The sequence below is a fragment of the Microplitis mediator genome, chromosome 11, assembly GCF_029852145.1.
Source record: "Microplitis mediator isolate UGA2020A chromosome 11, iyMicMedi2.1, whole genome shotgun sequence".
Lineage (NCBI taxonomy): Eukaryota > Metazoa > Arthropoda > Insecta > Hymenoptera > Braconidae > Microplitis > Microplitis mediator.
This window is the reverse complement of record NC_079979.1, coordinates 3,877,897-3,903,960: the sequence shown is the minus strand read 5'-3', so window position 1 is coordinate 3,903,960 and position 26,064 is coordinate 3,877,897. Positions and strand designations below refer to the sequence as shown.

General features: G+C 33.3%; 1 protein-coding gene across 1 annotated transcript in view; it reads right to left on the bottom strand.

The window, feature by feature from the left end:
• Positions 1-26,064, bottom strand: part of LOC130677255 (nuclear pore complex protein Nup88) — a 162,289-nt gene that overhangs the window by 38,184 nt on the left and 98,041 nt on the right. The window contains exon 2 of the mRNA XM_057483940.1: positions 23,330-23,499. Coding sequence (XP_057339923.1) covers positions 23,330-23,499 — 170 coding nt within the window. The remainder of the gene's footprint in view (positions 1-23,329; positions 23,500-26,064) is intronic.

The window sequence follows — 26,064 nt, the reverse complement described above, 5'->3', positions numbered from 1 at the left end:
TAAATATTTATATCATTGAATAAAAGTGATAAAACAACTCTTAAAATGTCAAGAATTTTTTCTTATTTACTGGATAAAATTGAAAATATTTTGGCAGAAAAAAACATCAAAATTCTTGTGCTACGGAGAAAAATGTTGGCTCAAAATCTACCAATTTTTATTATGCTGTCGACCAAACTTGAAACAGAAAGTAAAGTATCCAAAAAATTACTATATGCTCTTGTAAAAAATTATTATGCCGCATCAAAATTATTATAATGAATGAAAGTAATTGATATTGAAGCTTATCGATAAGTTTCTCGCGCGTAATAAGTAATGTGATACAGTATAATCATTTTTTGTAAGAGCACGATAATTTTTCGGATGCTTTACTTCCTGTTTCAAGTTTAGTCGACAGCATTGTAAAAATTGGTAGGTTTCGAGCCAACATTTTTCTCTGTGTGACATCTTATTATGGAAGCGCATTAGCATGTTTTAAATACCAAGAAAATTAAAACCAATGAATAAATTTCGATTATTATTATTATTATTATTATTTATATTTATAAAAATTCCTGTATTTGTCCTTAAAAACAATTGAACACAGACCAATAATTATAATAAAAAGGTCTGTTTTTAGTCTAAACCCGATTTAAAACAGACTAAATATCATACGAAATTAAGTCTGATATTGGCCTGGATAAGGAATAGTACGGACAAAAACAGATTAAATTTCTATATAAAATAAATACGACTTATACACTTGAATTAAAGAAAAAATATTTAAATTTATCATTTATTTTAAAACAGATCTAATTTTTTGACCCGGGCTTCTCTCTGAGAATTGGATTTTCGATACTACCCTACGGAGGATTTGAACCTAACAGTGTTAGGCTAACACACTAGATGCGCGAGAGACCAACGATATAATACCGCTACGCTATAGCGGTCCGTATACGGAACCATGTGCCCCGACTAGAAATTTCAGTTAGGCTTGCCGTAAGACCAATTTTGTTATTTTCGTGATGCGAGCCTTATGCAGCTGCCTCATTTGGCGCGAACTCGGAATTCGACATGCCTAATCCGGAGCTAATAAAAAACGGACTGAAATTTCTAGTCGGGGAGAAATCCGTTTTGTAATAAAATCTTTTCTTTTATCTGGGAAATTTCACATTATTTTTTTCAGGACATCTTTTTGCAATTATAGAAGTTCTGATGATATTCCTTTCTTTAGACTGAAATTCTCAACATATGTTGCGATAAAATATAGTTTCCATCCGGAAGTCCTACTTTGACACAAATATGAACTTCTTAGGAATTCTGCCGACTCACCGCCGGGATTTCCGAACTTCTTTACACTATAGTGGTTTATTAAAATTATTTGTAATTTTTAGAAAGATACGGAAAATTAACTTGCGCAATCATGATAAATACCGCTAGATAAAAATTTTCAGAATCTTTTGCTTCTTTCAGAGTCCACGGGCCTTAGAAATTTTTATTCAGCTAAATCAATTCATAGGTCAGTTAGAGATTTTATGCAGCTTTAATTAATTAAGGATCCTTTTGACTTTAATCATTGATATCTCAGCTACCAATTATCGCTTCTGGCGACGGGACCTACCTCCGCCATTTTGTGCCTTAAAACATCATGGCGTCCACAAAAAACTCGTAGAGAAGAGATCACTAAGTGATGGATGAGGGCAAGTTTGTATAATGGCATGTTCGAAATCTTGGTGATTATATTCCTAAGTGGAGGTAGCCCTTATGGGTTGGGGACGAACTTGCGCACCCCACCACTAATCCTAAGCAAGCAGTTCACCAGAGCTGAAGTCTGGTACCATGGGGGATCCATTCCAAGCCCCACTTCGACCAGAGTCTCTCTATTTCCTGAGATGGGAGGAGTGTTTGGGTCCAAATGAGGTCGGTCTCGTGCTGGTTGTCGATGAGGCACCCACATGCAATGCATGCCTAATGGGTAAGCTAATGTGGGCTTATGTTCATATTTCGCTTTTATAATATATGGTGGAGTTGATTATAAAAATAGGAACCACACACAACGCGAGTATGCCCAAAAGGGCGAGGTATCGGCTTCCGTGGAGGAGGTGGACTTAGGTCCCGTTACATTAATTAATTAATTAATTACCAATTATCGCCCCAGAAAGGGTCACTCGCGCCCCCTAGGGGCACCCTTTCCAAGTATGTAGCCCCCTCTTAGTGGGTTCTGGGACTAGTACTTCTGGTAGCGCGCATTCGTGCGCACAAACCATTACGAAGCTAAGTGCTACCGCTGCGAGGGTCAGGCCAGCCCATGCTGGTTGGTCAGTAACCAGGTGGACAGAGGCTCATTAATACCCTTACATAACACCATCAGTGGGTGGTAGTAAAAGCACTTGATATTGCCTAGGAAGACAACTTTTAGTTGTCGTCCATATATCAAGTGCTCATAAAGTGGAGACAGCTAGAAGGCTTGGGATGACGTTGCTACCCACCACTTAGTCGTAGTAGCCTGCCTACCAGTTCAGGATACTGGTACCACGGGTGGACCATCCAAGCCCCACTCTGACTAGAGTCTCTCTATTTCCTGAGATGGGAGGAGTGCTTAAGGGTCCAGTTGGTGTAGGCTTCGTGGGGGCTGCTGGTGAAGCACCCACATGCACTGCATCTCTAAAGGGGTCTGCTAATGTGAGCTTATGCTCATATTTTGCTTTTATAATCTATAGTTGATTATATAAATAGGGACCACGCAACGCGAGTATGCCCAAAAAGGCGAGGTATTGGCCTCCCGTCAAACGGAGGTGGGTCTAACAGCCCCGTTACATTAATTAATTAATTACCAATGATCGCATGGTAAATCGGAAGGCGGCTTTGAATACTTTAATAAGTTCCCTACACGAAGAATAAAATATTGTGATTGGCACGATCTACTGGAAAGTGATTTGAGTATCGTAGAAGGTGCGATATGGAGAGCTACCGTCGCAATCCATTCTAGTCCCATCCACGATCCGTATTGCTGTCAGCACTATACGTAACAATACTCTCACTAACCTCCAAATATTACCCTTAATAACCCTGTTAATTTTCGTATTGATCCATCGAACCGTTTTTCCGAGGTAATTGCTCAAAGTTTCACAAATAAAAGATTCAATTGTTTTGCAAAACTTTGATCAATCGGTCCGGAAAAATGGTTCAATGGATCGATTTGAAAATTTTCAGAACTTTTAGGATTATATTTAGCTGTAAAACCACTTGGAAACATTAACCTCTCTATCAATATTTATAGAGTAGCGGTTGATTGACTAAAAAACCATACAAAGTAATTTTTTGTACGTTTTTTAAATAAATTTTAAGGATGAAAAAAATTTTTTTTTTCATTCTAAATCGAAAACGAGACTTATAGAAAATTTGCTTAAGTTATACGACCATTTTTCACGAAAATGCGGCCTTCCAAAAATCACTAAGAAATTTATAAAAATTATTTGTTCCTTTGATTTTTTGGATAAGTGATTATAATTAGATACGATTATATATCCTTAGACATGATTCAATATATTCATATATTACCATATATTACCATACAGAAATTCGGATCTAATCATACACTCATGCCAAAAATTAAAAAAACAAAAAATTTTTTTAAATTTTTTAGTGATTTTTGCAAGGCTGTAACTTTGTGAAAAATAATCGTATCGAGATTTTAAAAAAAGCATTTTATAGCTTGAAATCTCTAGTTTCTGTGCATTTTGATAAATATTTTTTTAGAGGTACGACTTTTGCGTAAACATGAAAAATATCGCGAGACAAAAATCACTAAAAAATTAAAAAAAAATTTTTGTTCCTTCAATTTTTGGCATGAGTGTATATGGCCACTTCCAATTATACATAGTTAGATATGATAATTTTTTCTCGGGGTTGGATACAAAACTACAGAGTTATAGCTCAAACGAATCAGAATCCCTATGAATAAAACTCTTACTTGCAGCAATAGTAGTTTATGCTACATGTGAACTAAGGAGCGAATAATTTGAAAATCATATTGTCGCGAAATAAGCGTTAGGCTTATGATGCATTGACATGAGGACGAGTGTGGTGGTCGCTACGAGCCGTACACGGTGAGAAATATTTTGCGGATATCACTATGCCAGTATGGGCGTGAACGCCCATATGGTATCGAAGATCTCTATAGAAGACTCTTGAAAAACCGTCTGACTGTTAATAACTACGCTACTTTACCGATTGTGGCTCCGAAGTTGATTTATGCTATTTACATATTATTCGGTACCAGCCAGGAATTCCAAAGATATACCTAATTTAGGCAATGACGAAGACTTTCCTAATAATAGCCAAATTTGACATACCTAGCTTTGGCAAGCCTTTGGTCATCCTCATTGCGTTTTAGTCAGGAATTCCAAAGATACACTGAACTTACGCTCAACCGAAACTTCCTAATAACAACCATGTTTGGAAAAGCGTTGGTATATCGAGTTTCGACTTTCCTCATAAAGACCAGACAAGGTTCAAATTAGGCTTGCCGTATTTCGGAAAGCCTCATTTGTCCCAAATCGGTATTTCGGCATGCCGCACTGGAATTCCAGTCGGGATACATATAGTATAGTTATCGTTGCTACCTACCAGTCAGGAATTCCAATAATATGCCATACTTCAGCAATCCACAGAGTTTGGTGATCACAATCGAATCTGGAATTTTTTCGACATGCCAATGTTCGTTTTACCTCATGAAGATCTGATAAGATACGAATTAGGCTTGTCTTAGTTAGGCAAGCCTAGTTTATGACAAACTGATTTTTCGGCAAGCCTCACCAAAATTTCTAGTCGGGATAACCTTCAAGTAAATGACGTGTTTATGATTGTCATGATCGCATTCAAGTCCACCCGTAGAATACGTTATTTTTTGCAAACCCTGCTATGAAAGTTCAATTTTCGAGAAATAAAAAATCAAAATTTTATTTTAAATAAAACTTTTCAAAGATATTGCCTATCGCATATAATACATATTACATCATACCCCATCACAGTTATGGTTTGACGACAGTAAAATTTTTTTTAAGTTGTAAACTAATAATTAGCATGATTTTAAAAATACTGGTGTAATTGAAGCGACGTATGTTTTTATCTTATCGATAAGCTAGTCGTATATCACTTATTATGAAAAATGGGAATTCCCAAGTAATGTTCATTGCTACAAATATCTGTGTACAGTGGATACTTAAGGTAATTCAGTTCCAATTAATTACTGAAGCACAAGAGTAAAAAATTAATTTTTGACCAAAATGTGTAATAAATATAATTTATTGTTCGTGTGTTCAATATTTCCAGTGTTAATTATCGCTACATTAACAGAAAGTTTTCTATATGATATTCGCCTTCCTAATGATAATCAAGAAGCTCAATATTTTGCTACAGAAGGTTTTAAAAAATATAGAGCATACGAACACACTTCCATGGAATATGTGGTTGAAAAAATATATAGTATAGAATTAAGACTCACGCGTGATGAGAGACGGTATAAAATATTTTCTGAACATCGGATGACTTATTGTCCTAGAGGACAATATAGTGAGTCATGTGATAATGGCAAACGGCAACGAAGACATTATTGTAAGATCGATGTTTGGACAAAAGCCGCTGAACCTATTCAAATTAAATGTAGAACCATGAAAACGTTGGAGTATTATTGGTTTGAGTGGAAAATCGAAGGTAAATTGCCGCCCTGGATTCGTGAATCTGATATTGAAAACTCAAAATAAATATGTTGTATCAGAAATTACAATAAAAGTATCAAATCGTTGAAATGAAAATTTTAATAACTGAGATTTTTTATACTTTTTTTTTCCTATTCACAAAGTTTTTGTTAGGAGTAAAGTTTGATGATATTTTGGCTATCGTTATTGTATTTTCAATCGAATTCTTATTCGCTCGAAAGTTCATGAGGGCGCGGTATTTTGTGAATTATTGTATATAATTTTTTTAATATCCCGCTATGAAAATCGACGATTTTTTCCAGTTTAAGGTAATTGTATAAAATTCTGTAATATTTTATACAATTTTATAGAATTTCACGACATGAAATTAATAAAATTCTATAAAACTTTATAAAGTTCGATAAAATTTTATAAATATTCATTCTATATCATAAAATTTCGTAAAATGTAGATCCAGTCCTAAGATAAAAATTTTTTAAAATTTTATAAAATTCTAACATTTTCTAAAAGTTCATAATGTTTCATAAAATTGTATAAACGTTTTATCAAGATTTATGAAATTTTATGAAATAATATCAAACTGCTTACCATATTTTTGCAGAAAATATATCAAGTCCAATAAAAATCTGTCGAATTTTATAAAATTTCAGAAAATTGTTAAAATTCCATAAATTTTTATAGAAATCTATGAGCTCGACTCCGCTATTGAAATGAATGAAATTCTGGAAATTTTTTTAGTTTTGTAAAATTTAATAAAATTTAAATTCATGGCAATAACGATTATGTTTTTTTCCATTTTATAAAAATTGGTGAAATTGTACAAAGTTCTGTAGAATTTTTACAAATTTTAGGAAATTCCATCAGACTTTACCTTAATTCCTTACATTAGATTAAATGATATCGAAATAGAAAAAGTGCGTAAGACAAAGTATTCAGGGGTAATTGTAGAAGATAACTTAACTTTTTGAGATGACGCTCTCGAGTCGAAAAATTTGATCTGATTTTAGTCTAATTGAACTATTTGATCTGTTTTTGATCTTTTATAAAAATTTTAAGCTGTTTTTGATCTGTTGTTTTAAAAAACAATTGCGTTACGGGCAGACAAAACTATATTATTTCTTGAACTTTAAAAAATTTTAGTTCTGAAAATTTGCAAGGACAAAACTAGATTAAGTCATTGTGACGGGTGAGCTGACGCCCATCCGTCTAATACTAATTAACAAATAATAGATAGATATATTTTAGTTCAGAAAGCAATACATTTTATAGTAGTTTCATTAGGCGCTACACAGCTGCACATAAATATCGCATTACATTAGTTGTATTAAGTCTTACTTTTATAAAGACAATGCGATGAGCAGACGTTTCGCGTGGTCAGCAGTTTTGACTGTGGGAAAAAAAGAGTTCCGTTGGAGACTGCGAAGGGATATTTTCTTATGCAGCACGAAAAGAGTTCTAATGGGAAACGGCGGAGTGATATTTTGGAAGCAGAGGATGCAATTGCAGAAGAAGAGTTAGTTACCATAGTTAAGCTGATTCCAATAGTCGTCTGTTCGTGCATAAATATTATATCTCTCTTATTTTACCGCTTTAATTACAGATCACTATAAGAATACGTTTAATGCCGCTATTGTTGAATGAAAATATTGTATTAGTATCCGATTCATTTATGCTATCTTAGATTTGTAAAAGAGACTCTCAGGGCCTTTTCTGGGTACTCCCATATTTTGGGGACGCCCAATAAACAAATATCCATTAAATTCACATATAGTCATTCCTTCACTGAGCGACCCACACCCTTTATAACATCCTATTAAATTTCTAGAGACGCTGAGCTAGGCACGGTAAGATCGGTTACGCAGTAAGAACATTAAGGTGTAAGCTCACACGTAACAGTCATGGACTTGTAACATTTTTATTTATGGGCAATATTTATAAAAAATATATTAAGTTACAGAATTGATTATGTTTTGTTTACTATATTTATTTAATGTTTTTCGTTTAAAAATGTCGGCAGTTAATGAAAGTTTGACAGCTTTATTTTTTAGTTGTCTTGTCTGAATATTTATAATTTTGAATAAAAGTAATAAAATAACTCTTAAAATGTCAAGAAATTTTTCTTATTTACTGGATAAAATCGAAAATATTTTGGCATTAGTATCCATAAAAATTTTTGTGACATCTTATTACGAAAGCGCAATAGCATATTTCAAATATCAATAAAATTGAAATACATTTATGAATCTATATTATCATTATTTATATTTGTAAATTAGTCCTATTTTTGATCTAAAGGCGATTAAAAACAGACTAAAAATTATAGCAAGTAAATTCTGTTCTTGTCCTTAGAAACAATTGAACACAGACCGATCATTATAATAAAAAAGTCTGTTTTTAGTTTAGAAGAACTCAAACTAAACGAATGTACTCAAGAGTCTTTTCAAACTCGAAGAGCTCGATAACAGCGGAAACTTCATTTAATAAATTTGATCGTCAGTCATACCGGATAATTTTTTTTACAGTCGACTTTAATCAATTGTTTCGAAAATCAAGAAGTGCAAATTTTTATAAGACTCAATTTATTGTATTATTTTTTAAATTTTTTGTTAATTAGTTCACGTAGTATGGTAATTAAAAGAACCAACAGATGTCTCTTTTCGGTGTTGAGTTTTATTTGGTTACGAGGGTGAAATGCGTGTCGTGTATTTAAATTTAAGTCTCTTCAATTCTGTATGTCTATCATCCTTTTTTTTTTCTTTAGCATCGCAGCAGCATAGTGTGGACTAGTCTCAGCAGAATTTTTTGATTACATATTTCTTATTTCAAAAACATTCAGCATTATATGTGAACAAAACTAAAATTGAAAAGCAAGGAAGGATTTAACTAAACACACAGTCTCATATATATATTAGACTGATTCAAAAGAATCGACTAATTTTTTTTTCTTCATTATATCGAAAATATTGTTGGAAATGACGTAAAAAAAATACTGTGAAAGTTTGAGCTCTTAATATTAATATAAACAACTGTAGTATCGTATTATTGATGGTGATATAAGTATTAGATACTGGTTAGTAAAAGGTATCACAGGACAGGGAGTAAATTATAATGTGTGTTGCATTTATTGAAAAGCAAAGTAGAAATACAATCCAGAGACTACCAACGTCGGTCAGCTCTCGTCGAAGACTACTAACTAAAACGCTCTTACAACTTACATCTAAAATCCTCATACCTGGGTTTATTACCCCGCTCGTACGTACTTACAATATTTTTTCCTCTCATCCTAAGTAACTACAGTGAACTATAACTTTACAACCTACGACTACGTCGCTCGAATCTGGCGACAATCTGTCCGGCACATTTTGACAATATTCCTTATCCTAACCCTTGAATTTATGGCACTTAAAAATAAAGTAAAATAAAATAAAATACTGCACACTGAAACTAATTCTGAGAGACATTTTTTTTCGATCTCACACTCGGCCATCCAATAATACATTTGTCCTCAAATGTTGCACGGGTTCTATTCCTTACTGTCACTGTTTCGGGAACCTATTCCCCAGCTTTTCATGTGGTCAGCTGATGTAGATGTCCGCGCTGGCCCCTCGTGCTCTCCAACCTTTTCGACCAGGTATCTATCATTACGCAGCACCCGAGAAACGCGATACGGACCCAAGAACTTCCCTTTTAATTTTAATCCAGGCCCAAACTGGGTACGCTGGATAGCCACTAAGTCACCTTCTTTATAGTCACTTGCTGGCTTGCGATTCTTATTGTACCCTTTACGGTTTTGTTCCTGCGTCTTCTTGATTTGTTCCCGTGCTGCTCTCCTTAACTCCTCGCGTTCTTCCTCGAACTGTGCAGTCCACTCGCGTTCCAGCAACTCTTTCAAGTCCAGATCCTCTTTCAGCCTCATTGCTACGCCCAACAACAATTGACACGGCGCTTTCCCGGTGCTTCGATTTGGAGTAGCGTTCAAATATCTCTGTACCGCGTCGACATGCCTGTACCAGTATTCAGGTGTAGGAGCCGTCATCTTTGTTAGCAACGGTATGAGTGTCCGATTAACCCGTTCCACTTGGCCATTTCCTCGGGGGAGCCCGGTGGTAATTAGTGCATGCTCTATATTTTGACTCACGCAGTATTCCCGGAACATATTAGATGTAAAAGCTGCTCCACGATCAGAGATGATCCTTCTTGGGTTTCCAAAAATATTTGCTTGACTACTTAATCGAGCAATCACTTCACTAGCATCGGTAGACCTCGTTGGATACAACCACACAAACTTACTGAAAGCATCGATAACAACGAAGATGTGGTTATACCTTTTTTTTGTATTAGCCATGGGACCCACGTGGTCAATATGGTAGGTATCGAGAGGAGTATCACCCTTGTCTATGGAGTGCAGCAGTCCCTCTTGTTTACCTTGCTTCCGCTCTGCCAAGATACAGTCCAAACAGCTCGAAACTACCTGCTCGACTTTTTCCCGCATTCCTTTGAACCAAAAATCCTTTTTGACAATAGCCTCGGTCTTGTTGATTCCGAAATGTCCCCGGTCGTGGGCTCGGCGAATAATTTGCACTTCCATACTCTTAGGTACTACAACTAATACATCTCCTCCGACACTCTTATATAATAATTTATTTTTTATCATAAAATCATCGGCTTCATTGCGCGTTGCGGCCTCTATAACTGGTTTCAAATCTTCATCTTTTTCTTGGGCACTTCTCAACCGCGCAATCAAGCCGTTATCATTCTCACCAATGAATAGTGTTACTGGTAGAGGGTTTCGACTCAGTGCGTCTACATGCGGCATATTTTTTCCCGGTCTATGCACTACTTCATAATCGAAATCCTCCAACAGCAACACCCATCTTGCTACTCGCAAACATAATTTTTCTTTTCGCATCGTAGCTGCGAATGCCTGACAATCGGTTACAATTTTAAATTTAATACCTAACAAATACACTCTGAATTTTTCCAACGCTTTCACGATTGCCAGTACCTCTAACTCATAACTGCAGTATTTAGATTCGGCCTCAGTGGTCTTACCACTTGCAAAATACACTGGGTGAAATTTACCGTCTTCATTGTCCTTCTGCATCAGGATAGCGCCATATCCCAAACATGACGCATCCGTATGCAGCTCTGTCTCTGCTCCCACCCGATATATCTTCAGAACAGGTCCGCATGTTAATGCAGCCTTTAAAGTTTTAAATGCGTTCGTCTCTCTCTCTCCAAAGTAGAATCTAACGTCCTTTTTAAGCAGGTCAGTCAAGGGTCGAGCAATCAGTGAGTATCCAGGTATGAACTTCCGAAAGTACCCTGTTAAGCCGAGAAAACTCTGGACTGTCTTAATTGTATTCGGCTGCGGAAAATTTCTTACAGCCAACGTTTTATATTCCGATGGCTTCACCGTACCCTTTGATATTACATGCCCGAGATATTCTACTGTTGTTTTTAAGAACTGACATTTTTCCCACTTGATTATTAATCCATACTGAGCCGCGACTTCTAACACGCGCTTCAGTCTGTCGAGGGCTTCTTTTGGTGTAGCTGCGATAATTATAATGTCATCCATGTAAATTACCATAATTCCTGATCGTAACAACTCTTTGAAGACCGCGTTCACATACTGTTGAAAAATGGCAGGAGAAATACACAACCCGAACGGCAATTTCAAAAATTCGTATTGACCGTCTGGTGTTACGAACGCCGTATACTTCCGACTCTCCTCTTCGACAGGTACATGAAAAAATCCGTTTTTCAAATCTAGCACCGTAAAGTATACGCCTTCGGCAAGCGCGTCTATTTGGTCTTCAATGAGTGGCAATGGGGACAAAGGTCTCAGAATCAGCTGGTTTAATTTTCTATAATCGACACATACTCGAATTGTACCGTCTTTTTTCTTTACTAGAACGATAGGACTCGCGTATTCAGAGTTTGACGGTCGGATAATACCTTCGTTCGTCCATACCTGCATCAAGTCACTCACTTCTTTGCGTTCTGACGGAGCTAGTCTACGAGGCCGTGATGCTACCACTTGGTCTGACTTTAAAATAATTTTTGCTCGCATGCCAACATCACGAGTTGCTACCGGTTTGTAAGTCTCGACCATTTTATTAATTTCTAGTTGGCATTCTTTGCTATCAATGTGAGATAAGTCTATTTCAGGTCCCTCGTTAATTACATTAATCTTAAAAATGTGGGGCCGCTTTGACCCGTCAGCGTTAGTGTCGTCATTGTCGTCTAGTTTAACAAATGTTACCTCTCCTCGTCGCACACGCAATTCAATTTCGTCAAGAAAATCGGTGCCGAGCAGGACAGAGTATTTAAGTATGGTATCAGGTACAACATGAAAATCTACGGTAAACCTATCCTTTTCTACCCGCATATTAGCGGTAAACATGCCTATTGTTTCATTCATTTCGGACCCAAGGCCCTCAAAACATACCTGTTTTTTCTGCAACCGAGGCGCTCCCAAACTTTCATACACACTCTCACGCATTAAAGTTAAATCGCTACCAGTGTCAACTAAAACTAATATCTTACGGTCCTTAATCTCCACCTGTTTCTTATATTTTTCTTTCTTCGGTCGTGACACTGTGTATACATCTTTAGGTTTGGCCTGGCACTCTGATGCAATGTGCCCAAACTCACTGCACTTAAAACACTTTTTGCCTTTTTCTTTAGCAGGACACACCGCACTCACATGATCCTCAGCGCCGCAGTTATAGCAACGCTTTGTAGCTTTGGCCGCTGGTCCTCCGACCTTCTTCCTGTCGTGCGCTGATTTGTCGTCTCTCTTGTCTATTGGACGCATCTTCGACTTCGGCATCGCATCCTTCATTTCCTCGTACTCCTCTAGCTTTTCTTTCAATTGCCGCATATTTTTCGCACCGTACAACATTTGTTTGTTCGATGCGTCATCAGGAATACCTTCTATAATATACCGAATGGTGGTTCGCGCGTCGAAACTCGCTTGATCGGCTATCTGCATCATTTTATAGGCGTATTCCTGATATGTTTCGTCGGGCTTTTTCTTTCTTCTAGTTAGTTCTCGGTGGACTTTTAGAGTATCCACCGTTTTCTCGAACTCGTCCGTCAATGCCTCCTTCAGCTTAGTCCAGGTCTTCGCACAACGCTCATACTCTACAAACAACCTAGCTGAGCCCCCCAATAGCCGTTTGGCATATGCAATTTTTTGGATCTCGTTCCATTGGCACAAGGAAGCCATCTCCTCGAAGTCTTCCAACCATCGTCGAACGTTTTCCTGTTTATCTCCATTGAATTTTTTCAACGAACCCTCCACGTCTTTAAAAGTTAACAGCACACGTTGTGATACATTTTCTCGTCTACGAATCACAGGTGTCGCGTTACGAATGCGCTCATCATCAGCATCGTCGTCGTCAACGTTGTGATTAATTCTGCGGCCACCAACAGCAGGGTTTCGGTGGTGTCTGCCTCCTATATGCTCGTCTATGCGTCTAATAGCGTTGGCCTCTTCAGCGTCGTCTTCTTCATGACCTTCGTCTTCTTCGTCGGCTTCCTCTTCCTCTTCGGCGTCGTCAGCCATTTGCTCTCTTTCGACCAGCAACGCTGCTCTTAACTTAGCTATCAATTCAGCTTTTCGACCTGTCGTCCGGAGACGCCGCCGCCTGAGCTCCTCTTTGAGCTGAACGACCGTCATTCGCTCCAGTTGATTCTCATCCAACTGTATCGCACCTACATCTCTTGCGACCTGGTCAATCACTTCTTCCATTGTGTCACTAAGTTTATGCACTCCACTAAATCGAAACAAACTTCACTGACTAACTTTCACACACACAAATAATGTTCCTGATCGCTGTAATCCCGAACGAGCCCCCAATTGTAGTATCGTATTATTGATGGTGATATAAGTATTAGATACTGGTTAGTAAAAGGTATCACAGGACAGGGAGTAAATTATAATGTGTGTTGCATTTATTGAAAAGCAAAGTAGAAATACAATCCAGAGACTACCAACGTCGGTCAGCTCTCGTCGAAGACTACTAACTAAAACGCTCTTACAACTTACATCTAAAATCCTCATACCTGGGTTTATTACCCCGCTCGTACGTACTTACAATATTTTTTCCTCTCATCCTAAGTAACTACAGTGAACTATAACTTTATAACCTACGACTACGTCGCTCGAATCTGGCGACAATCTGTCCGGCACATTTTGACAATATTCCTTATCCTAACCCTTGAATTTATGGCACTTAAAAATAAAGTAAAATAAAATAAAATACTGCACACTGAAACTAATTCTGAGAGACATTTTTTTTCGATCTCACACAACTGCCGCATCGCGATTTTCTATTTCCCGTTTAAATAACATGGGAAAATTTATTTGTTAAGCTTTGGAATTTTGTAGCTCACGGTGGGACCAATACTTTCGAATGTTCAAGATATATTCTTATGGGAAATTTGACGCTCTACAAAAAAAGTCTCTTATAATTTTTCGATATTTTTATTTCTTCAAAAGTAATTCGAAGTTAAAATTAGATTGACGATAAATTTTTACATTTTTTAAATTTTTTGACTCAACCATCAACTTTATCCGAAAATTTTAGAGGACATTTTTTGTAGAACATTTTATTTCCTACAACTTATCTCAAAGAAAATTTTCGATATTTCACTTAGGTCGTATGTTATTTGCAATTAACTGGAATTTTTCTTAAATAATCTAAATTTTGTTGCTCAAAATTAATTACATTGAATTTTCAGTTAATTGCGAATAACTTACGACTTATGAGAAATATCGAAAATTTTCTCCAAGGTAAGTTGTAGGAAATAAAATGCTCTACAAAAAGTGACCTCTAAAATTTTCGGATAAAGTTGATGGTTGAGTCAAAAAATTTAAAAAATGTAAAAATTTATCGTCAATCTAATTTTAACTTCGAATTACTTTTGAAGATATAAAAATATCGAAAAATTATTAGAGACCTTTTTTGTAGAGCGTCAAATTTCCCATGAGAATGTGTCTTGAACATTCGAAATTATTGGTCCCACCGAGAGCTACAAAATTTCAAAGCTTAAAAAATAAATTTTCGATCTAATGTAAGGAATTAAGGTAAAGTCTAATGGAATTTTCTAAAATTTGTAAAAATTCTACAGAACTTTGTACAATTTCACCAATTTTTATAAAATGGAAAAAAACATAATCGTTATTGCCAAGAATTTAAATTTTATTAAATTTTACAAAACTAAAAAAATTTTCAGAAATTCATTCATGTCAATAGCGGAGTCGAGCTCATAGATTTCTATAAAAATTTATAGAATTTTAACAATTTTCTGAAATTTTATAAAATTCGACAGATTTTTATTGGACTTGATATATTTTCTGCAAAAATATGGTAAGCAGTTTGATATTATTTCATAAAATTTCATAAATCTTGATAAAACGTTTATACAATTTTATGAAACATTATGAACTTTTAGAAAATGTTAGAATTTTATAAAATTTTAAAAAATTTTTATGTTAGAACTGGATCTACATTTAATGAAATTTTATGATATAGAATGAATATTTATAAAATTTAATCGAACTTTATAAAGTTTTATAGAATTTCATTAATTTCATGTCGTGAAATTCTATAAAATTGTATAAAATATTACAGAATTTTATACAATTACCTTAAACTGGGAAAAATCGTCGATTTTCATAGCGGGATGTTAAAAAAATTATATACAATAATTCACAAAATACTGCGCCCTCATGAACTTTCGAGCGAATAAGAATTCGATTGAAAATACAACAACGATAGCCAAAATATCATCAAACTTTACTCCTAACAAAAACTTTGTGAATAGGAAAAAAAAAGTATAAAAAATCTCAGTTATTAAAATTTTCATTTCAACGATTCGATTCTTTTATTGTAATTTCTGATACAACATATTTATTTTGAGTTTTCATTATCAGATTCACGGATTCAGTACGGCAATTTACCTTCGTTTTCCCACTCAAACCAATAATACGTCAACGTTTTCGTGGTTCCACATTTAATTTGAATAGGTTCAGCGGCTTTTGTCCAAACATTGATTTCACAATAATATTGTACTGGCCAGGCCTTATAATTACATGATTCACTATATTGTCCTTTAGGACAACTAGTCTGTCGGAGTCCGGAGAATATTCTATACCGTCTCTCATTACGCGTGAGTTTTAATTCAGTATTATATATTTTGTCAACCACATATTCTCCGAAATGGTACTTGGTTGATAAATATTTTTTCATACTTTCTTTAGTAAAATATTGAGCTTCTTGGTTAGTATTAGGAAGGCGAACAGTATATAAAACATCTTCTGACAATGTACCGATAATTAACACTTGTAATATTGTACATACGAACAATATATTGTACTTTTTACACATTTCGGACAGAAAATTATTTTTACTCTTGTGCTTGACTAATTTATTGTAACTGAATTACCGTAAGTATTATTAATTGTATATAGATATAAGTAACAATAGGAATTACTTCAGGAAAATAAATAATATCAACGTGTAACTTATTGATAAGATAAAAACATATCACTTAATTACATTGTTATTTCCAAAAACATCAATTGTTTTTAAGGACAAATACAGGACTTTTGATAAATATAAATAATAATAATAATCTAGATTTATTAATTTATTTTAATTTTCTTGGTATTTAAAACATGCTAATGCGCTTCCATAATAATATGTCACAGAGAGAAAATGTTGGCTCAAAACCTACCAATTTTTACAATGCTGTCGACTGAACTTGAAACAGGGAGTAAAGCATCTAAAAAATTATCGTGCTCTTACAAAAAATGATTATACTGTATCACATTACTTATTACGCGCGAGAAACTTATCGATGAGCTTCAATATCAATTACTTCCATACATTATAATAATTTTGATGCAGCATAATAATTTTTTACAAGAGCATATAGTAACTTTTTGGATACTTTACTTTCTGTTTCAAGTTTGGTCGACAGCATAACAAAAATTGGTAGATTTCGAGCCAATATTTTTCTCCGTAGCACAAGAATTTTGATGTTTTCTTATGCCAAAATATTTTCAATTTTATCCAGTAAATAAGAGAAAATTCTTGACATTTTAAGAGTTGTTTTATCACTTTTATTCAATGATATAAATATTCAATGAAGACAACTAAAAAATTAAGCTATCAAATTGTCATTAACTGCCGACATTTTTAAACAAAAGATAGTAAATAAATAGTAAATAAAACATAATCAATTCTGCAACTTAATATTTTTTCATAAATATTGCCTATAAATAAAAATTTTATAAGTCCATGATTTAATCTAGTTTTGTCCTTGTAAATTTTCAGAACTAAAATTTTTTAAAGTTCATGAATTAATCTAATTTAGTCTGCTCGTAACGCGTTTGTTTTTTAAAGTAGCAGGTCGAAAACAGCTTAAAATTTCCATAAAAGATCAAAATCAGATCAAATAGTCCAATCAGACTAAAATCAGGTCAAATTTTTTAGTCCGGGTTGTAGTATAATAACATATGAAAGACTTGACATCGATACATCGACTTTCGATACTCGTGTATTATTTGTCGCTTAAATTTGACGCTAAACGCTATAATTTATCGCTACATTTTTTCTGGATGGCGTACATGTTGGATTCTCATCACGGGACCGAATTTGACGCTAAAAAGCAGCGTCAAGCGTCAGCATGAAAAAACACTTTTATTATATACTGTTGTGTGTTGGCAGCACTCGCTTCGCTTGTGTCGCAAACCCACAATCGAATGTAATACCGATTCCATATGATGTATAAGATACTATTATAATAGTAAGCAATATGAAAAAATTAATAACACGAAGTTCGAATCTCAATAGTTCAAATAAAATGTTTGGAAATCCATAAGTGCTAACCTTAATGGCTCATTTTAGTTTTAGTCATTACTTTCTCTCTATAGACATGAATTAGTGATTTTCCACTAATTTCAAGTGCATATTCACTTATTGTCAATGCTAGAATTGCACCACGCAGAATTAGTGAATATTCACTATATGAATATGTGAATATTAGAATCCACTGAATTAAAAAGTGAATATGAGAATTTACCGATTTGAGCGGTAAAAAAAATAGTTTATAGCAAAAAAAATCTATCTATCGGTTGACCCTGCGGGCCAGCCCCAAAACTTCCCGCTGTTTTTGAGCTCTATGAGCTCGAAAATACTTTTGTAAGCCATTGTTTTCGAAACAACCGTTGTTTAGCATTTCTTTCTTCCACGATATCTCGTGAATGAATTGACCGATTTTGATGGTTGTGGTGACAATCGACGCGTTTTAATAAATTCCAAAGCTGATCAGATTTTGGAATTGTTTAGTTTAGTTGTTTCAAAGATATTCGCAAAAAACCGTTTCGTGCCATTTTTTTCTCCCACGATAACTCTCGAACGAATTATCCGATTGAGGTGGCTAAGGCGGCAATCGACGCGTTTCATTGAATTCTAGAGCTGATTAGATTTTGAAGTTGATTGTATAAGTCGTTTCTAAAAAATCAATAAAAAACAAAAAAAACAAATTTTTTTTTTCGTAATTCGCCAATATTTTCGAGTCTACTTAATCAAATGATCTGAAATTTTCAGAAAAAGTTATAGACCGGTCACACAAATACATACACACACAAACACACACACACATGCAGACATCGCTCTGAAAAGATCAGAATCGCATCCTAGCACCTTTAAATGTCGACATATGATGAAAACCCGGTTTTTGAAAATCGGGGTGAAACCAATAAGTTCCCGAATTTTTTGAAAATCGTCGATTTTTTTAGCGGGAAGTTAAAAAAATAATAAAATAAGACACTCAATTAGATCCGAAATGTGATCTAATGTATTAGAATCATTATTTAGAGAAAGGATACATTGTTATGCCTCCGTACATTATTTTCACGGTCACTTCCAAAAGTGCTGACAGTGATGTTCTTACGCTCGCTCACCTGCAATCGCTGACTGCCGGTAGTCAGTCACAAAGAAGGACCGAAAGAATTAAGAATAATTACAAAATTATTAATTAAGGATAACTTTGATTTAAATAGAATAGAAGTATCATTCCTTAGTTTCTATAATTATAAATATTATTATTATAGTTGTAAGACATTCAAATCAATTTACTACCAATATATTTGTAATACATTTGAAGTGAAGTTTTCTGTGTTATTTCTCAATAAATAAGTGAAATTTTATTAAAATTAAAATTTGAGTATCGTTATTATTCAAGAAAATACCAAAAGTTTACCAAGGCATAACAAAATATATTATTGTTCTGTGCTTCATTGTTTGTTTTAAAATTTTTTTATTAAAATTGTTTAAAATAACACCCTATTTCGTCGATTTTCATAGCAGGATGTTAAAAAAACAATACACAATAATTTACAAACAAAAAAAAAATACCATGCCCTCATGAGCTTTTAAGCGAATAAGAATTTAATTTAAAATCCAACAATGCCAACCAAAATATCATCGAACTTTACATGCAACAAAAACTTTATTAATAGGAAAAAAATCTCATTTGTTAAAATTTTCATTGCAATGATTCATAAACTTTTATTACAATTCTTGATATTACATATTGGATTGATATTTATATTGAGTTTTTGTTATCGGTTCCAAGGGTTCATTATGGTAATTTTCCTTCGTTTATCCACTCATAGTAATAATATGTATACATTTTCGTGGTTCCACATTTAATTTGAATAGGTTCAGCGGCTTTTGTCCAAGCATCGATCTCACAATAATATTTTCTTGGCCTATCCTTATAATCACATGACTCACTATATTGTCCTTTCGGACAATTAGTCATCCGATGTTCAGAAAATATTCTGTACCGTCTCTCATCACGAGTGAGTTTTAATTCTGTATTATAAATTTTTTTAACCACATATTCCTTGGAGTGGCGTTTGGTCGCTATAAATTTTTTAAAACCTTCTTTAGCAAAATATTGAGCTTCTTGATTATCATTAGGAAGGCGAATAGTATATAGAACATCTTCTGATAATGTAGCGATAATTAACACTTGAAATATTGAACACACGAACAATATATTATATTTATTACACATTTTGGTAAAAAATGATTTTTTTAATCTTGTGCTTCAGTAATTAAATGTAACTGAATTACTTTAAGTATCAACTGTACACAGATATTTGTAGCTATGAACATTAATTGAGAATAATAAGTGATATAGGTCTAGCTTATTGATAAGATAAAAACATACGTCACTTTAATTACACCAGTATTTTTAAAATCATGCTACTAATTAGTTTACAACTTACAAAATCGGTCTATTGGTTGACCCTGCGGGCCAGCCCCAAAACTTCCTGCTGTTTTCGAGCTCAGGGAGCTCGAAAAATTGTTGTGAATACATTGTCGAACTCTTCGGGCTCGAAAATACTTTTTTACCATTTTTTCTCCAACGATATCTCTCAAATAAATTGACCGATTGAGACGGTTGAGGTGGCAATAGACGTGTTTTAATCAGTTCTAAAGCTGATCAGATTTTAGAATGGATTTATCTAGTCGTTTTTGAGAAATTTCAAAAATACTAAAAATAAGTTGTTTTTGAAACTAGCCCTACCGATCTAGCTCAATTTTTCACAGCTTTTAGATATTGACAAGCCGCGTCGAATGTAGTAAAATATCCAGGGCGGTAACATCAGGGTAAAGTCCACAGCCATCTGTTTGACAATATTATTTTCGCAACACCTGATTTGAAAGTTCAATTTCTGAGCGCTGTAAGTTGTGTTGGAAGCGCCAAATATTTTCAGCCTTGCCTTTACATTTTATTTACTTAACTGCACTTGCGCGCTAAATAGCCTATAACTTTACATTTTTAACTTTACTATCTCTGATTAAACAAAACGATTTGTGACGATTAAAAATTTAATCATTATTAATCGTCTTTAATCGTCATAATCGTCATGGTTTTTCACATTTAATTGTCTCTAATCGTCAAAAGAAGATTTATTATTTTACGATTAAAAACGATTAATGGCGATTAAACTGTCGAATCGTCATAAATCGTTTTTAATCTGCATGCGGAACCAGAAATTGCAATATTATTTCACGATTAAAGACGATTCATGCGATCGAAAATTTCAAATCGTCATGAATCGTTTTTAATCGTAAAATAATATTGCAATTTCTGGTTCCGCACGAAGATTAAAGACGATTTAAGACGATTTGAAATTTTTAATCGTTATAAATCGTCTTTAATCGTAAAATGAAACATAGCAATTTCTGATCCTGCATGAAGATTAAAAACGATTTAAAACGGTTAAAAATTTAATCGTTTTTAATCCTCTTTAATCATCAATTGACGATTCATGATGATTTAAAACGATTAAAACAGTTTTCATCGTCACCAATCGTTTTGTTTAATCAGGGATACTAACGTAGTCATAAGGTGTCACGACCGGTGACTTCATTTAATTTTTCTCTCTATAATTAACGACGTGATTGTACTTGAAGCGAGTGAAACGACACCACACGTTGCGACAACGTGTTACTTTTTGTCGCCCATGTGATATGTATCGTATGCGATAGGCAATTTCTTTGAAAAGTTTGATTTAAAATAAAATTTTGATTTTTTATCTCTCGAAAATTGAACTTTCATAGCAAGGCTTGCAAAAAATAACGTATTCTACAGGTGGACTTGAAAGCGATCATAACAATCATGATTACGTCATTTACTTTAAGGTTATGATACCTCGATTGTCGGCTCGTAGCGATCACCACACTCGTAGTCATGTCAATGCATCATAAGCCTAACGCTTATTTCGCGACAATATGATCGTCAAATTATTCGCTCCTTAGTTCACATGTAGCCTAAACCACTATTGCTGCTAGTAAGAGTTTTATTCATAGGGATACTGATTCGTTTGAGCAATAACTCTGTAGTTTTCTATCTAATCCCGAGAAAAAATGATCACATCTAATTATATATAATTGGAAGTGACCATATACACTCATGCCAAAAATTTAAGGAACAAACAAATTTTTTAGTGATTTTTGCAAGGCTGTAACTTCGTGAAAAATAATCGTATCGAGAATTTAAAAAAGGCGTTTTATAGCTTAGAATCTCTAGTTTTGGTGCATTAGTTTATCTGGAAAAAATTTTTCTACGGCCCATGGACTCTTTGGGAAAAAAAAAAAATTTGAAAATTTTTGTCTCGCGATATTTCTCATGTTTACGCAAAAGTCGTACATCTATAAAATTATTTATCAAAATGCACTGAAACTATAGATTTCACGCTATAAAATGCTTTTGTTTTAAATCTCGATACGAATATTTTTCACAAAGTTACAGTCTTGCAAAAATCACTAAAAAATTAAAAAAATTTTTTTGTTCCTTTAATTTTTGGCATGAGTATATGATTCTATCCGAATTTCTGTATGGTGATATATAATTATATTTAATCATGTTCAAGTATATATAATCGTATCTAATTATAAACACTTATCCAAAAAATCAAAGGAACAAAAAATTTTTATAAATTTCTTAGTGATTTTTGGAAGGCTGCATTTTCGTGAAAAGTAGTCGTATCGGAAAAGTAAAAAAAAAAAATTCAAGCTTAAAATCTTAAGTATAAAGCTTGAGAAAAAAATTTTCTAAAATTTTTGGTTTTGTTTTTCTGGTCTACGGGTTTGGAATTTTTTTTTTTTTTTTTTTCAAGAAAACCGATCGCCGATCGGTAGCTGCTACTGATTATTTTTTTCCGTGCAGATTCTATAGAAATTACTTATATAGAAACCCAGATTCCTATGTGAATTTCTGACAATGTAATCCATACATCCAAGTTTCTATGTCAAGTTCCTATATGGAAATCCAAGTATCCACAGGTTCCTACATGGATTTCCCATATATATATAAAAGTCCAGATACCCATGGTTTCCTACATGTATTCTTATATAAATCCACAGACTTCTATGTAAATTCCTATGTATTCTTACATAAATCTATACTTTCTTACATGGATTCTAATGGGTTCCTGTGAAATCCTATACGGAGTTTTTCGTAGGGATATCATTTGACTGCACAAAAGTAACACCAATATAAAATAGAAATCAAGCTCCATTTTTATTGTAACGTGAGTTCGAGGTACGCACGCTTGGATTGTCGATCTTTCTTTTCTTTAAAATATCTATTTTTTTTTTTTTTTTTAAAGAAATTAATTAAATAAATTTTTAATTGAAGAATAAAACATATTTTTTCACTTAATTCATCATTAAAGTCACGGCTAATCTGCAGTCTAGCATTATCATAATAAAGGTAATTTATATGTATAATAATTCCAGGAGAAAAGACATAATGTATTCAAAATAATGTAATATCCAGGATGGGGTAGACTAGGCCACTTTCTCGCGCAACTCTCGAGTTTACTTGAGACACCAAGGCGAAGAAGCTAGTTTACTAACTGTCGTTTCTCTTTCCTGGCACGAACTTTAAACTTAACTCTACGCTAAGTAAAAGGTCCGAGTGTAAAAACGTCATAAAATACAGGTGACGCGTGAATTTGTCTTTTTAACATAATAAATAATATAAATTTATATTTAAATAATTTAAATAAATTAATTAATACTCACATGCATGAAATCGATTGCTTTCCACCTTGAAATAAATTATTTTTACCCCAACGACGAGGTAATTCGAGTATAACAATACCAAGGCTACCCCAGAGTACTAATTGAGTCGATGCTTCGTTAATTGAAATGGTTGTTACTTCAAAAATTGGCGGGTCTGTTAGCTGCAGAATCTGAAATAATTAGAGAAATTTGTTTTCTTTTTACTAAAAATAAAATATTTATCTTCATTTCAGTTAAAAAAATTTTTATTACAACGAAGAAAGGAAATGATATGGAGATATTTGAGTAAACTTTTCTACACATTTATTTTCTACACAGTATTGTTCAAATTTTTAAGTACTTCGAGCTTAAAAATCCATTAAAAAACATCGGTATTTTCGAACTCCTTCTACATTAAGCTTTGAAAATCTGAGAAATCGAAAATAATTGATAACCAATTTATATTCTTCAATTAATGTCAGACAATATGCAAGAGTATCAAACAATATATATCTGGCCAAGATAACTATGTTTCTAAATGTATGATTTTCCATTTATTAAACTTTATCCTTTTTCATCATACATCTAAAGATATATGGATAAATATATGTTGATATATATGAATATCAAATATACAGGGTGATCCAGAATTACATTCACAGCGGGAAGGAATTCTAAGCATGAAGTTCCTTTGCCACTTTTGAAAATTTTGAGTAGTTTTTGAGTTATTCAACATTTTAATTGACCAATCATATGTGAGGACTGGAATTTAAAAAAAAGTAAAAAAGAATCAATATTAAGTTTGGCAACGACGCAATTATTAACTTCAAGTCATACATAAATATTTTTTTCAAAAAGTTCGAATTCTGCAAAAGTTTGAAGAACGAAAACAAAACACGCAATCGCAACCTCAAATATACTCTTATCATACATTTTTTAAATTTAATTACTGAGAATTGTGAATAATAATTATGCTTTCATCATTAGAGTCAGGACCACGGACAATTAAAGCACAATTATGTTTTTGGGGCATTCCACGCTAAATCGATCACTTTTGAAACAAACCCCTTCTGATTTCACAGATAATTTTTTTTTATTTTCTATCTCACTAAAGGCGTTTCTCATAATTTTTTAAAATTATCTTACCCAATCAGAAAAAAAAAAGTTACTAATTTTTGAGAAAAATTTTTCTTTTATTTTCAAAATTGAAGCCTTTTAAGAAATCAAAAATTCAAGACTGAGAATAAGATGAAACTTAAGACCAGAAATAAGACAAAATTTAAGACTTATAAGAAGTCAAAATCAAAGACAAAATTCTAGGTTGAGAATAGGACAAATTTCAAGACCAGAAATAAGATAAAAATCAGAACTTAAAATAAGACCAAATTCAAGACAAAAAGTAAAACGAAATTCAAGACAAAAAGTAAGACGAAATCCAAGACAAAAAGTAAGACAAGATTCAAGACTAAAAGTAAGACGGAATTTCGTCTTAAATTTTGTCTTATTTCTGGTCTTAAGTTTCATCTTATTCTCAATCTTGAATTTTTGATTTCTTATAAGGCTTCAATTTTGAAAATAAAAGAAAAATTTTTCTCAAAAATTAGTAACTTTTTTTTTTCTGATTGGGTAAGATAATTTTAAAAAATTATGAGAAACGCCTTTAGTGAGATAGAAAATAAAAAAAAATTATCTGTGAAATCAGAAGAGGTTTGTTTCAAAAGTGATCGATTTAGCGTGGAATGCCCCAAAAACATAATTGTGCTTTAATTGTCCGTGGTCCTGACTCTAATGATGAAACCATTATTATTATTCACAATTCTCAGTAATTAAATTTAAAAAATTTATGATAAGAGTATATTTGAGGTTGCGATTGCGTGTTTTGTTTTCGTTCTTCGAACTTTTGCAGAATTCGAACTTTTTGAAAAAAAAAATTTATGTATGACTTGAAGTTAATAATTGCGTCGTTGCCAAACTTAATATTGATTCTTTTTTACTTTTTTTTAAATTCCAGTCCTCACATATGATTGGTCAATTAAAATGTTGAATAACTCAAAAACTACTCAAAATTTTCAAAAGTGGCAAAGGAACTTCATGCTTAGAATCACCTCCTCTATCTAAATTTTCTCGCTGTGAAAGTAATTCTGGATCACCCTGTATTCACTAAAGCTCTTTTAGGCCAATACATCACGTATATTGTACAATATAACCACGTGGTTAAAATAGAAAAATAAACATCTCAATAAAACTGGGAAATGTAACGAAAAATAAAATTACATAGCCTATGAAAAATTAAAAACATATGACTATAACTACTGTCGATAAAGCTGCATCTTATTCAACGGTAATTTCAAATTTAAATTTAGCTAAACTACATTATTTCCACTACAAATCAAAAATCATTTGATGTAAATTTGCTGTTTTAAACATAATCAGGGTAGAGAGAGATAAAAACAGGTTATATCAGTTGAATAAAACTTTTTCTTAATAAATTTGAAGCCCATGGGATTATTCAGGTACGGAAATAGTATATTTGTGCTTAAAATCTTTTATTCTTAATAAACAAAAAACGAAAACTTTTTATAAGCTTTTTTAGAAGGGGGCCGTCGTGTCCCGGAAAAAAAAAGAATTTTTATTGAGTTTTTATTGAGAGTTTTATCAAAAATAAAATTTCATTAGCATTTAATAAAATTTCGTTAGTATTCAATCAAATTTTATTAGTATTTAATAAAATTTTGCTAGATACAAATATGTGTTTA